The sequence below is a fragment of the Poecilia mexicana genome, unplaced genomic scaffold (assembly GCF_051168715.1).
Source record: "Poecilia mexicana isolate PSO_F unplaced genomic scaffold, ASM5116871v1 scaffold_7, whole genome shotgun sequence".
NCBI lineage: Eukaryota > Metazoa > Chordata > Actinopteri > Cyprinodontiformes > Poeciliidae > Poecilia > Poecilia mexicana.
In genome coordinates, this window is record NW_028263376.1 from 27,890,317 (window position 1) to 27,905,556 (window position 15,240).

Sequence of the window (15,240 nt, forward strand, 5' to 3'; positions counted from 1 at the left end):
AATCCCTGCAGTAACTGTGAGGCCTACACATTCTATGTATAACCCTGTTTCCATAAATAGATACTGCGTAAAATGTAAATTAAAACAAAATGCACAACTCTTAAAATCAGGAAGCCCTGTAATTTATCATATTATTGTTTTTTTAAATGATAAAAAATAAAAAGCTGATTCTGGAAAATATCAGTGTTCACATTAACTTGCTCCACTGTTCTGGGTCCTGGTTTCTTCATCTCAGAATGACATTAATTTAGTGTAAGATATGTCTGGATGCTGGTAGGTCAGTTTAGGATCATTTTGTCTATACTACACAGCTAAGTTAATATAATTAGTCTATAGAACGCTTAGATATGTATTGCTTAAATTAAGCTACTGAAACATTTGTGTTTCTCAGTTCTTCTGGAGCTCATTTTAGATTTTCTAGCATTGCTTGCATTATATTGTAGTTCTGCATAGGGGATCGTAACCATGATCAGTTTCAAACCATTTCCTGCATAAAACGTTCACTTTGGTTTACATGAAGCTTTAACTATGCAAGACACTGAAGTTGAGGCAATAACTAAAATCTGGATACTTGTCTTACAGTCTCACTTATCCCATAAAGAAAGTGCACACTGATTCTAAATAGAAGCTAATCACATATTAAGTGACTTGCAAAAGTAGTCAGACTGTTTTATTGGAATTTTGCTAAGTAGCTCATATTTGAGTGGTGAAAGAAAAAGGATGTAAGGGTTTTGTTTTAATAAAAAAAACTCATTACAAAAACTAAAAGTATTGTGTAATTTTGCTTTAGGTCCCTAAGTTAATATTTAAGATTTTATTAAGTCTGGAAGTCTGTAGGAGGATCTTTCCACCAACTTTTCTGAGTAAGGTAAGCTTAGCTGGTTCGTATCGTATCTGCGTAATGACATGATGCGCTGTCTATTCTGAGTCAGAAGGTGAGGTGGATGCTGGTGGTGCCCCGGGGCTTGGGGCAATGAAGCAGAGTGTCATTTGAAAAGACACGTCCTGGGAACAAGTCACAGCTGGGCTTAGCTCCAGAGCTCATCTGGACTTGGAGAGCATCAGAAGTCTGATGTCAACCTCCTCCTAAAACCATCTCTACACTCCACTGTTCTTTCCTCAGAGTGCCTCATGCAAAAAGAAAGATTTTTAAGAAAATGAAATATAGAGTGAAAAAAATCGGAACATAAAAAATGCAAACAATAAAGTATGTAGTGATGTCAACACTGAAATTACATGGGAACTATATATGAAAGAAGGGAACTGACAAATTTACCTTTACACATAAACATGTTACCATAAATTTTTATTAATTCTTTAAGGTTAAGAATTTTTTATTTTCGCTAAGTTAAAATTAGTACTAGACGTTAGATCTAGTTCCATGCCCCAACACCCCATTCTCCCTTTGTCGTGCTCTCTCGCTCCCTAAAAGGACGCTACCTTGTGGGACTCTGGGCTTCTTGAACAAGCTGGCGGAGTGGCGCAGTTTGCATGCCCAGTTTTTGAATTTTCGAGTCCAGGATTTCTTGCTAACCGGATTTCTGATACTAGGACATGTCAGGTTTAGGCCAAAATATCCACCTCCTGCATTGTGCTGCTGCTGTCCATGCTGGAGGGAGATCGGTTGCTGACTGAAAGGCCATGAAGAATCTCCGACGACACTGGTGTCAGAGTGTGGGTGTACAGCCTAGAACAGTTAGGACAATTAAGACTGGCAGCATGAATGGGAGACTTAAAAGATGGAGAGATACTTAAACATTTACAAGTAATCACAGACATTTAAAGAGGAGTTACATTTACACTGTGAATTGTAAACAGCTAATTCAAACATTATTTTCGGTATTTACTTACAGGTACAGTTTGTTCTCCTGATACAAGTAAGTGCTGGGATCCAGCAGTACCATCCTTACTGGGAGCACAGAAAGAAATGGGCTTGGTGGATGAGGCAGAGGGGACAGAGGGGATGGGTTGCTGCTCTACGGGTTCAGACAGAACAAGGTTTCCAACTTCTGATAAAGCTTCATATTCCCCTCTACCTCTCTCTGGATCAGGAGAGGTAGAAGAGGAACGGGGAGTGGTGGAGGAGGTAGTTGAGGATGGGGTGTGGGGGGAGGTGTCTGAGGAAGTGGCCAGTGGGTGAAAAGACAAATGTTGGAGTGCCTGGGGCTCAGACGATTCATCGCCTCCCGCTGACATAGAGGCAGCTGATGTAGGAATAGAGCCAGCTCCAGGTACCGTTCCCCCGCCGCTGTACTCCTGATACAATAAGTTCCTCAACTTTTCATCCAAAGTCTTAATACGGTTATCAACGAATTCAATTTTCGGGGGACCTTCACTGTCTGACTCGGCCACGGAGGACGGCTGACCAGGGGATGGTGTCATTGTTAGGGAAAGGCTGGGTAGGTGGGGTTCACCCGAGGCGAGGTGGAGCGGAGGCAGAGAGGAATCAGACGAAGGGTGAAGCGGGGCAGAAAAGCTGCCTGTGTCCTCCGTGATGCTCGTCTCTCCTGTAGAGACCTCTGATTCAGACATCTGTAAAGAGGATTGCGTCTGACTTGCAAACTGCAGGTGCTTCTGAGATGAATCTGTGGTTTTATTCCCGTCGTGTTGCTGCTCAGAGTGTTGAAGCAGTGTCTGTGGCTTCACAGGCTCAGCAGGCACTTGGCTCGGTTGTGAAATCTGATGTGGTAAAGGGGTAACATTTAGCTGTGCCTGCTGTTGGAGAAACTGTTGACTTATGGATGTGGGCAACATTTGACCTTGAGCTGCTACACCTACAAAGAGTTGGTGCTGTTGTTGCTGCAGCTGAGGTTGCAACATTTGCTTTTGCTGCATCATCTGTTGCAAGACCACCTGTTGATGCTGTGGCTCCTGCTGCTGGGGGACTATAAGTTCTGCCTGAGGTGTCAGAACTTGCTGTGGTAGCTGCTGAAACAGAGACTCCTGAATCATTTGTCCAGCATATTGCAACGGTTGCTGTTGTGGTGGCTGGGTTTGCTGTAGGGGCAATGGTTGCAGAATCTGTAGTGACTGTGCAGATGGTTGCAGCAACTGTCTTTGAATTGACTGAGGCAACACCAATGTCTCAGGAAGTTGTTGTTGAAAAGCTGTATGCCTTTGCAGCAGTTGTGGTTCCTGCAGCAGTGGCTGCTCTTGCAGCAGCAAACTTTGATCTGGGTTTTCATGGCACTGCGATAGCTGTTGTTTTGGTGTTAATTGCTGTATCTGTTGTTCAAGCTGCAGTGCTAACAGCTGTGGCTGTGTTGTTGCTTGTTGCTGTAATGCAGGCTGTACCTGCATCTGTGATTGCAGTGGCACTGTGGTGGCCATTTGGGAAAATGTCTGCTGCTCCTCAATGGGAAGCTGACTTACTGCAGCCACAGGAGTGGAATTAAAAGAGGTTGAAGATTTTTCAACTGCTGATAGCCTTGATGCATCTTCTAAACTTTGACCTAGAGTGGAGCAAACACTGGTGACTGCAGGGGTTAGGTTACCGGAAACTATGGTGTTGGTTGGGGAAGACATAAGAGCAGGAGTTGGTTTTGCTGTAGTTGAAAGAGAACTGGGAATCTGGTCAACTGAAGGGGCATTGACCGGAGCAGAGGCTTGTCCAGAGATGGTTTCAAAGGCCATAGTGTCAGCTACAGAGGCTGAGCCAGTGACAGCAGAGGCTGGAGATGAGGCAGAGGAGAGGGTGTTGTGGGGGGAAGAAACCTTTTCAGTATAGGATTCAAGAGTCTGGGATGCATATTTGTCTAAATTAAGTGGAAAACACACAGTTAGTTTTTGTTACTCTCTCAGTCGTAATAATAAGCCACAACATTAACACCTAATTTGGTCTCACCTTCATCCTTTTGAGGAGACTGTGGGATTTTAGTCTCAGCAGTTGGTGGTGGTGTGACTGCACCCTGGCTAGACAAGGAGTCTCTGTGACGAATGGTCTGGTTGATAAAGAAGCGCCAGCGTCCCACTGGGGATGACTGGGGGACTGACTCCACTACTAAACCATAAGGATAGTTTATTAGTCGGGAAAATTATTTCTTTTCTCTCTCTATTATTTTGTCAATTAGGAAGTAAAGAAAATAAATAAACTAAAACACTTACCAGAGGTGGAGGGAGTGCTCACTTGCAACTGGTCAGTTGATCCAGTCTGGTAGAGAAAACAGTCAAATTTGTTATCATTCGTTTAACAGGCAAACAGCAGTGGCCAAATTGTTGGTTCAAGATAAACATACCTGTGTATGTGTCTGAAGAATTTCTTGGGCTTTTTTCACAATCGTTTTAAGCTCCTCCACAAATTTCCCTTTCTCTAAATCTAGGACAAAGTCTTCCTCTACCTGAAATATACAACCAGACCGCAGTTATGAAACTGTGTAAATGATGTTAAGTATGAGTATTGACATTATCAAAACATTAGAAGCTTTACCATGTAATCTGCAATATCTTCAGGAGCATCTCCTTCAATATCAAATTTGAATGTCACCATTTTGTTACTATGAGTCTCTAACTGACACTCTACCAAATTGTCTCCTTTCCCAGACACCTGTGGATATTATAAAAAACAATTATTAATATACCAGTTAATCAAGAACTTTATTCTCTTTTTTTTGTCTTACTTTATGCTTATTGAATGTTTCTTTTTTTTATATCAAACACATACAATACACAGAACAAAAAACAGACTGTCGACAAAGAACTTTACTCTCTTATAGACGTTTTTGTTTTATTGTCACACTTTATCGTTTCCGATCGACAAGCAAATTTTAATGTCGGACAATACTGTACAGAATTTTTTGCACAGGACATCAAATGTTACCCAAGACTTTGACTAGACCACTTTTTAAATCTTCATTTTGTTAGCTTTTTGATTTGATCATTGGTGAACCTGGCGATGCATCATTTTTGAAATACATAGCCTGAACATTCTCCTTCAGAATTTTATGCTCGACAGCAGAAGTCATGGTTCCATCACTTATAGCATCACTTATGGCAATTCAGTCAAGGCCTGAAGCAGCAAAGCAGCCCCAGACCACCATACTATCATGATGGTCAGGGGAAGCTTTGACTATGTTTTTTCTTCTGTCAAATGAAACAAGATGAACAACTTTTTAACTTTTTCTTGTTAAGCTACAGGAAATGTCCCAAAAAGTCTTGGGGATTGTGATGTTCTTTGTTCCTTAAGGATTAAGATGAAATGGGCATTTTTCTCTGGAATAGTTTTTGACTTCAAGCTGTTCTATGTTAAAAAGTGTATGATTATCTGAAACACTGAAATGTGACCAAGAATTGGTAAAGGTACTTAATAGTAATAAATGTCATGAACATGTTGTTTAGGTCTTTCACCTGGAGCATGCTCAGTTGAAACTGATGTGAACCTTTCTCAGGTTTCTGAGAGGAAGCCTTTTTCTGAGATTTTGACTTCTCAGATTTTCCATTTCCCAAATTGTGCTGAATGTCTTCTCCATTTACTGAAACAGACCTGTGGTTAACAGATGGGATGTTAAATATCAAATATCAAATAATGAAGCATTTTTTTTAATTTTCACATACATGTAAGACAAAGATGAGCCAGATTGAAAAAGAAGAAATATTAAAAAGGTCAATGCTGAGTATAGTATTTCAAAAAAGGGAGCATTAAAGGCTAAACATATGTTTAGCTGAAAAAATTATTTTATGAGAAAACATACCCTGTTGAAGAATGACATTCTGCACTTGCCAGGTATGGCCCATCCTGCAGAGTATTCATAGACACACAATGCATAAAAAAACAAACAATACACACACAAATATCACCATACACCATATCATCACCATATACTTTGAAAATCAAGCAATATTTGGAGTATGAGTAATATGATACTGAATTCAACCCTCCTCAAATGTATGGAAACCTCTGAAGTGTATGAACATTATTTCAAATATATAAAAAGATGTTGTTTCCACCAACTTAAAGCTGCATGAAGTTAGTGTGAAAGTTAAGGATGACAACACTTGTGTACTGGACTAAAAAAAAAAAACCTTAACTAACCATCATTACTACAAAGCAATTAATAAAAAAAGACAAAAAAATGTTCTTTAGTGATACCTTACATGAGTTATTTTTGTTCTAATGCCAGAAAAAAAAACATCCCAAGACAAAATCCAATTTATGACGCTGTAAACAATGAAACCTGAGATCAGGATGTTGGGCTAATGTTGTGCTATGGAGCAAATTCAGTTTTAAAAGCTAATTTTAGTCAACTTTAAAGGACTATGCTTAAAACCAGGTGAAAATAATAGCATAGACCTAATATCTTTCCATAGACTCTCTCACTAACAGATTTCACTAAAACATATCGAAAGAACAATATTAAGACTAGTATATTCATGTCAGGCATTCTGCAACAAATTACATACAGCTTCCCCATAATAGTGTAATGACAAGTCTGACCTGCACCATAAAATGCTACACTTTGTTCTCCAGGAATCAGAATATGTTAGTATAAACTGAAGAGGTAAAATCAATGACTGTTTTAAATAGTGCATTTAGTAAGAAGCTTTAATCATTTGATGAGCATGTCGGTAAATTATTTCTGTTTCATATTTCATGTACCTGAGCGATGCCCAGCAGGGAAATGTCACAGTCTTGCAGCGAGGCTTGGGAGGGTTGGGGAGCATTAGAGTCAAGCAATCGTTGTGCAGAGGCAGGCTGAGGAGAGGTAGGTACAAAGCTGGCCTGCCCTAGTAAAGGTACTTGGGCCTGTTGCGAAGATGTAGAAAGCTCTGCAGCAGGGACAGGTTGTTGGGGAAGTGCAGATGGTAGTGTTGTGGAGGGACATGAAGGGCTCAGGGGCAGTTGTTGCGCATCAGACATAGCTTTAAGCAAAAGAGATTCTTCAGAATCTGGTGTCTTGTGGTCTGTCTGAGTGTGAGAGTGAGTCTGTGTTTGAACCAGTGTCTGTGTTTGAGAGTGTGTCTGGGCCTGAATGCAGGTTTGTGTATGTGTGTGGGCTGGGAGAAGCTGCTTGGCATGATGCTGCGGAGATGAAGGGCTCCCTGTCACAAAGTGACTATACAGAGGGGGAGTCTTAGTGGGTGACTGAGGCACGGAAACATTACTGGGTCCTGACTGTGCAGAGGACTGTATCAACACATGTGAAGGGCACTGAGAAGGAAGCTGACTTTTGTCATGTGCTGTCAAGGTTTGTTGTGGAAGTGATGGCTGCTGGTTGAGAGTTTGGATGGGCTGTGCTGGTAACTGAAGCGGTGCAGTAGAATTTCCTGGGGGTTGATGGACTGGAGAGAGATTTTTGTTTTGTTGCTGAGGCTGCTCAGCAGGCTGAGGCATAAATGGCTTGGAGGTGGGCTGAATGATGGGAGAGTCTGCAGAGCTTCCAATTAACGCTTGGTGGACTGCAGCAACTGGATATAGTGCTGCTTGTCCTGGAACTATTCCTTGTCCAGTTTGCACTGGAGGAGGAGCAACATGAATGCCAACAGGGTCAGCCGACTGAGCGAGACTCTCGGTTGTTGTTACAGCACTCTCAGCCGAGCCTGGAGACAGAATCATCTGCTGATACTGCATTACTGGTTGCTGATGCACCTGCTGATGTTGTGAAGCATGAGTCATGTTGTGCTGCGCAGATGGTATGTCTTGGTGGGGAGGTTGTGAGACAAACTGTGGGGTCATTAGGCCAGGGTGAGAAAGCAGCTGACAAGGCAGTTGGCCTTGAGTTTCTTGCTGGAGTTTGGGCTGGACGGGACTCTTCTTTAGAGCACCTTGCTGAACGTAAGTCTCTTGCTGTACTGGACTTGGAAGAGAAGCAACTTCAGGTGGAAGTTGGGCAGTGCTTTGGTTTTGTTGGCCCATCATCTGAATATTGATGTTTGGGACTTTGCCATGTGCAGGCTGGAGCTGTAGAATAGTTGTATGTTGAGGCTGAGTCTGGATAAATGACTGAGCAGTTACCTGAGCCTGAGTAGGAGTTACAGGTCCAGGATAACTAGCCTGTAAGGGAATTTGCTGTGCCTGCAAGACTTGCGTTTGTCCTTGGATCACAGCTGTTGGGGCAGGTACACTGACCACAGTTGTAGTTTGAGAGGCTTGGGGCACAGACTGGACTAAAAACTGGGTTGGAATCTGGTTCTGGGGGTGAAATGGACTTTGTCCTTGCTGTCCTAAGAAAGCAGGAGCTGTCTGGACAGGAATGGGGGTAGTCTGTATGGTCACTGGGACATGTACTTGAGAGATTACGTCAGTTTGGTCTTGTAATCCTTCAATGGTCACAGGAACACCAACTGTTCGATGGGTTTCTGTGGAGGTGTGGTGCTGTGGCTGAGCAACAAAAGCTTGCTGCTGAATAAGTGCTAGCTGCTGCTGTTGCTCCATAGTGTCTTGCTTAGCTGACTGCTGCGCAGACTGAAGAATGGTAAGTTGGGGGTTACACATCGGTTGCATGTTAGCAGATTGTGGCACAATCTGCATCTCACTGCTGCTTTGAGGTGCAGGCAGAGGTTCTTGTTTGTCAGCTTGATGCAGATGCTGAACGATGGCAGCTTGTTGCTGCTGCTGTTTTTCTTGATTTTGATGCTTCATTTGAGCCTGCTGCTGCAAAAATTCAGCACTTTGTCTATCTGAGGGGAGATTTTGAAGTTGTTTTTCAAGCTGCTGTTGCAACAGAGCTTGCTGCTGAAGATGCTCCAGGTTTTGTTCAAGCTGTACTTGTTGCAGTTCTTGCTGTTGCAGCTGAGCTGCCTGTTGTAACTGGGACTGCTTTAAAATTAACTGTTTTTGCAAGTGTTGCTGGATTAATGCTTGTTGCTGTTCTATCTGTTGGAATATGGTTTGCTGTTGTACTTGTTCACATTTCTGCTGTGTTTGCTGAGGTTGTTGCTGCAGTGTAGTATTTTGCTGCTGTTGTCCACTTTGTTCTTGTGTTTCTGCTTCTGTTTGAGTTATTTCTTCCTGCTGCTGCCCTGTTTGCTCAAATAACTGTTGAATCTGCTGTTGTTGTGAAGCTATCTGTGGTTGTTGTTGCACTTGTGCTTGTGTAGGTTGTCCTTGATGCAGAAGACTTTGCTGTTGCTGTTCATATTTCTGATATAGAGAAGCTTGCTGCTGATCCATGATTTGTTTGTGTTGCAGTGCTTTCTGTTGCAGCTGCGTCTGGTGCTCCTGTTGTTGAAGCAGAGTCATTTGTTGCTGCTGATCCAGCGTCTGGACATACAATGGGTGTCGTTCAAGGAGCAACAGGTGTTGCTGCTGAAGTAGCTGTTGCTGCTGTTGTAAAAGAGATTGCTGTTGCTGAAGCTGTTGCTGTAGTTGTGATTGTCTGACTGTCTGCTCACATGTTTCTCCTGCTGGTTGCAGTTTATAAGCCTGAGGTTGTTCCCCTGGCTGAGGCACTGACAGTGCTTGAGGCTCCATGCTTGTTTGTGTGGTCCTCACTTGCTGATGAGGACTTGACTGGACATTTTGGACAGGTTGCTGTACAAAAATCTCCTGCTCTGGCTCGCGGTGATGCTTTTGGATAGTTGCAGCTGGAAGGCTATGATGCTGCTTTTCTGGAGGCAGCTGACTTGCATTAATCTGTTGATGTTCAACTGATGTGGGTTGTTGTGGTTGCTGCTGATGGGTGGAGGTCTGGGAAACCATGTCTGGCTGTGGTGTAATAATGCACTGCTGTGGAATAACAAAACACTGTGTTTGCTGGGGAGTGGAGTGGGGAATAATGTCAGTCTGCTGCCTGGGAGAAGCGGGTAGCTGAGTGAGGAGCATAGCGGTCCCTGCAATTCCAGCGGGGTCACTGACAGACATAGATGTGGAGAAAACACCAACAGGAACTTGGGGAGAAACGGGAGGTATGTTTGACTGTGAGGGAGCCACGGATCCATGAGCAGTGACCGGTTGGAATGCATCTGATGGAAATGTTTGTGACTACTCAGCGATAATGAAAGAACAAGGATTTGAGTTGAATGCAGGAAAGGGTGAGGGGAGAAAGCAGTACAAAAACTAGATTAGGAATAAGCTTTGACAAGGAAAATAAACAAACACACTTAACTTCAGAGAACAGTGCTTCCCACAGTATTTTATACTGGATAAGGAGCTTAGATCATAAACTGAAATTGCACTTTGGGGAGATAAAGCATGAGTTTATAGATGCATTTTTTAATCACAAGGATGTAAATTTGCTGAATTTCTAGCATCTCACTATCTCTAATCACCGACATCCTGTGGGAAGCACTGTTTATTCTCGTAAAAGACAGCCAATCTCAGAGTTATGATTCCATTAGGGTTGTTATTTAATATTTAATAGCTATTTGAAAAGAACCCAACTGAATGGAGCAGTGTGATCATTTTACATACATTATCAGGAATGTTAAGATTACATCCCTTTGTGAATATTAATTTTATTTATATAGATATATTATCATCTTTTTCACCTGAAGATATTGTTGCGGTACACTCGGGGATACCTGTGGAACAACAGGACTGGGTTGAAGAAATGTCTGGCCAACAGATCCCCCTTCAGTCTTGGGAATGCACACGTTAGACATACTAACGCCCTGAACAAGAGGCAGATTTGGAACACTCCCAGTCTCGTCAGTGCAGAGTATTTGAGTTTCAGCCGATGCACCAGTGATCTGTGTCACAAGAATATGTGTAAGGACCGATTGTTTCAGAACAGATTTCCATTATTGTTGTTAGTAGGTTTAAATATAGACCTACAGATAGCAATGGTTGAGGAGTTATCTGGGAGTGGGAATAAGGTTCCCCCTGCACAGAGAGTGCCAAGCTCTGTCCACTTGCATACGACTCACAGCTGGCAGACCCAACACTTTCAATTTCTGAGTAAAAAAATAAATGTTCAACAAAGCCATAAAACTCACACATTACATTTAGAAATTTGACAACAGATGCAGTGCCTTGCAGAAGTATTTATACTCTGAAGTTTTTCAAATTTTGACACTTTCATCCACAAAGCTCAGTGGAAGTGGAAGGAAAAGGACATATAGTTTTCAAGGCTTTTTACAAATAAAATGGTAGAAATCTGGTATGTAGATGGATTTGGTACCTGAAATCTGTTTGCACCACCCTTTTCTACAATCACCTTCTTACCAACTCTGTCTCAACTCTACAGCATGATAGTGCAATTACGACGTTTCACTGTGGGGAAGGAGTGTTCAGGATTATGTGAAACATTATTTTCCGGCCACAGACAGTGTTTTTCATATTGGCTATCCATTTTGGTCTCATCTGACCAAAGAACTCCTACACAGATTTTGGGAATCTGCAACTTCTTGTGCTTTTTTGTTTTATGATAAAAGTCAAATATTTGGAAAGTTGTCCTGTCAACAGATTCTCTCACTTGAGCTGGAGCTCTTCCAGGGTTTTCAGGGGTTTCTTGGTTTCTCCTTTAGATGGACGGACATATCCTGGTAGATTTTTAGCTGTGCCATACTCTTTCTATTTTAGATTATAGATTAAACAGCACAATATGAGCTATTCAAACCTTGGGACATCATAGCCTAACTCTGCCTTAAAATTTTTCACAACTTTATCTCTCACAGTCTGCTGTGTTCCTGGGAACAATAACTGTTTTTTTTGTTTTGGTTCCAATGTCACGAAAAGTAAAAAAAAAAAAACTTTAAGTTTATGAATACTTTACCAATGCACTGTAAGAAGCAAGTTTTTGATCAACTCTACCTGGCAAGCTAAGGGTTGTCGCACCGAGGATATGCTGTTGCATGACATGCTGGTCAACTTCAGGCAGCTCCTCAGACTCCTGAACTACTCCTCCAGCTCCACTTTCACCACCTCCTGTTTGTCCAGCTGCCCCAACCATGAGTGAGGATGGGCATGAAGGGTAAGAAAAAACATAAGAGGTGACGGTAGAATCCCTTCTGTCATCAAAGCCTTGATGAGTAAGCTGCTGCTGCCGACGCTCTCTTGACTTTTTGATCAGATTCACTCGATCCCGGATGGATTTTCCCACCACCTTCGCATCGCTCTCATGAAAGAAGCCTGATTTCACCTTTGAAAAGTGAGAGGGGGAGACAAACAGGCAAGAAGTGGTCTTTGCAGGTAGATTTAGCCTTCAAGTAAGTGGTATTTATTTTTGGAGAACTATACAAGTTTTGTAGCATCAAGTTGTGGTTAAATTCTTTTCAGCCCATTAGATCATCACTTATAAATTGTTTACACATCTCACCATTTCCAAAGCTACTTCCTCAGCAATGTCATTCTCCAAGTCATAGGTGAACTCAATGGCCTCATTGTCTTTGTGTTTCCCCTTCAACTTCTTTGGGTCTTCCACCCAAATTCGGAGAGCCAGGCAATCCTGGGCACCGTTGTCCTCTTCTGCCAGCTCCACTCTTACTCCTGTATCCTCTGCAAAGAACGCATGATTCAGGAGGTCTCTGATAGAGAGTCTGTCAAGGAGGAAACAAAAATAGTGTGATCAACGAATGCACATAAGAGACTACGGATATCAAAACAAAAACCTCCTTACCTCTGGCTTTTGTTCTGACGAATGCAGCCTTCAATGATTTCCTTGATTTCTGGGTCATTGACTTTATCAAAGCTAGCTGGTTTTATACCCTGAAGAAACATGAATGTAAATAAAATGAGATTTTAACTATTTATTTTCATTTTAAAGGGTTTCTTTCGTGCTTAAATGTTAGTTAACATTTTTATAAATAAAATCTTTGTCATCAGAGTGACCAGGACAGCAAATTTCCATTAAAGGCACTTACACTTGTGACTTTGCGATAGATCTGAGCAGCATTTTGGCATTCGGAATAGGGGTATTCTGAAGTAGCCATCTCCAGCATACACATCCCAAAGGCATAGACGTCTACTGATTCATCATAGTGCTCTTCATACATCTCTGGAGCCATGAATTCTGGGGTTCCTGTTAAAGCAAGAAAGCAGCTCTAAATCAAAAACAGGCCACAAATACCAAATACCAGATCTCAAACTGAGACCACTGATTGATCTCAGTTTGTCCTGCCAGTTACTTCTCCAACACACTTGAATCAAATTGGTGAATTACCTCACCAGCATCTCAATAAGTTTTCTAGAGGCCTGATAATGAGCTTTTTATTCTACAAAGGTATTTTGAAAAAAGGACTCCTCTATAAGTTGCTGGGCAGTGGCTCTTTCAGACAAGAGTTGGAGATATCTGCTATAAAAGCAATAAGGCTGCATGGTCCTATTTTTAAAATAAAAATATTAGTTGCAATAAATTTATCACATGCCATTATAGTCTTGTAACATCTTAATCTGACGTTACCACATTACCTGTCAGTAGTCATAATGTTATGCCTGGTCAGCTTATATATCTTACCTATGACACTTTTTGCAAAGGAGGTCCTCATAAGAGTAGCCAGTCCCAGGTCACCTATCTTAACTGACCCCGTGGGTCCTGTTATGAAAATGTTGTCACACTTGAGGTCCCGGTGCACAATCGGTGGAGTCCTGGTGTGGAGGAAGTGAAGGCCCTTCAGGATTTGTCTGCACCAACTTCTCAGGACTTTGGGTTTCATCACCTTGAAGCGCTTAAGGTAGCTGTGCACACAGAATGCATGCTGTCACCCAAAAGAACAAAGCGATCGACAGCCAAGACTGGGAACACGAAGGTCAAAACAATGCAAATACCGCTGAAGTTGTATTTGTTTTCCTTAATATTTATGTTTTTGTCATAACTATTAGGACACTTACTAAAAAGAAACGCTTAAACATTAAAACCACATTAATCTTAAATATTATTGCGATTAACAGATTTGCTGTTATTACAAAGATATCTAAAAGTCATCTTTTAACAAAGATGATAACCCAAGAGACAATAATAATGTTTTATAAGTGCAATAACTTCTTGGGCTTTTGTGTCTGTTTTATGAGTTCAATAGCTCTGTGGGTATTAGTCCATCAGTCTTGCTTAAGAGATGCAATACACAGGGATATTAAGTTTGTTAAAGGTGTTCCACATGGTCACTTTTGGTGCCAGTCTGGTCTTCACCTGTTCTGTCATGCTGTGTAAGCTGTGTGTGTTTCATCATTTACAATCCTTTGTATTTGCATTTTGTGGTTTGACTCCTGTTACATATTAACATCAACCTGCCAAGGAAGAAGCAAACAATAATGAGCCTTATGCTATAATCTGGCATAATTTAATTTCCGGGCCTACAGGAGCTTTTTACTAATAGAAACGGGCCCCGTTTTAAATAAATAAATCTGAACCTGATGAACTGAAAGATGATTTTGTACTAACGTTTTAAGTGTTCCTGATGTCATTAGCTCAGTGACCAGTACAATGCACTTCTTTCCACGCAGCACAGATTCCCAGGAATCATAAAAGCGGACTATGTTGGGGTGTTGAAGACCCTTCAACATCTCTGCCTCCTCCTTGAAGCGTTGCTGCTCCGCCTTGGTCAGCTTACGGTCCTGCAGTAAAAAGGTACATGCAGACATAAAAGGTCTGAGTAGTCACATGGGCTGCTTATTTACAGGACTGCAGTTCAAAAACACTAAGTAGACCCCTCCATTGATTTTGTTCCATCATAAAAGGTTACTTAAAAACAATCCATTCAGAAATTTAAAACATCACAAGGCTTCTTGAAGTTTTCTACTAAGTGTGCAATAAATCCTGATGCCACTAGATGGTGCTAGCAATATAGAAATGCAACCAACCTTAGGCAACACCCAAGCTGTAGCTTTAAAAACACATTTATGCTGCAGCTGCACCACATTGCCAATATGGCACAAAGAACCAGTGCTGCAGAAATCCATTTCACAGTCATGCAACATTCTAGAAAACAGAGATAGCCACTGACAAATTTCACGTTAAACACAAGCACAGCGACTATTTAGAGTGAACATATTTTTTTTCTAATAATCATTTTATTGTTACATAATCCACCTGAGCTTGAATCTTTTCTTTACCCCTTTGTTTGTGCTGTTGTTAACAAGGAGCAATACAGAGCCAAAGAAAAAATAAAATCCTTGCAAACAAAAAACGCTTTTTTCAAAACTGTGATATGTGATTGTGATGATGCAAGAAAAAAATATAATTACAATCCAGTGGAAGAAATTTTGGATGTCTCCTTTAAGCTGGTATATATTTTTAAAGACTAGTATTTTCTGCTATGTGAGCAAACAAACTATACAAGTCTGTATAGTCTGTTATTTTATCTGCTGAGTTACTATTTAAGACCACTGATAAAATAGGGTCAGCATGTGATTAATTTATACTTTAAAAC

The 15,240-nt window shown here is 41.4% G+C and overlaps 1 protein-coding gene across 1 annotated transcript in view; it reads right to left on the reverse strand.

The window, feature by feature from the left end:
• Positions 1 to 15,240, reverse strand: part of wnk3 (WNK lysine deficient protein kinase 3) — a 46,378-nt gene that overhangs the window by 7,140 nt on the left and 23,998 nt on the right. The window contains exons 3-18 of the mRNA XM_014968638.2: positions 14,253 to 14,425; positions 13,329 to 13,549; positions 12,736 to 12,893; positions 12,492 to 12,580; positions 12,192 to 12,411; positions 11,687 to 12,014; positions 10,709 to 10,827; positions 10,423 to 10,623; positions 5,688 to 5,731; positions 5,344 to 5,479; positions 4,427 to 4,543; positions 4,236 to 4,337; positions 4,105 to 4,150; positions 3,845 to 4,000; positions 1,852 to 3,755; positions 1,441 to 1,687 (exon numbers count right to left, since the gene is read on the reverse strand). Of these exons, the coding sequence (XP_014824124.2) occupies positions 1,441 to 1,687; positions 1,852 to 3,755; positions 3,845 to 4,000; positions 4,105 to 4,150; positions 4,236 to 4,337; positions 4,427 to 4,543; positions 5,344 to 5,479; positions 5,688 to 5,731; positions 10,423 to 10,623; positions 10,709 to 10,827; positions 11,687 to 12,014; positions 12,192 to 12,411; positions 12,492 to 12,580; positions 12,736 to 12,893; positions 13,329 to 13,549; positions 14,253 to 14,425 (4,261 nt within the window). The remainder of the gene's footprint in view (positions 1 to 1,440; positions 1,688 to 1,851; positions 3,756 to 3,844; positions 4,001 to 4,104; positions 4,151 to 4,235; positions 4,338 to 4,426; positions 4,544 to 5,343; positions 5,480 to 5,687; positions 5,732 to 10,422; positions 10,624 to 10,708; positions 10,828 to 11,686; positions 12,015 to 12,191; positions 12,412 to 12,491; positions 12,581 to 12,735; positions 12,894 to 13,328; positions 13,550 to 14,252; positions 14,426 to 15,240) is intronic.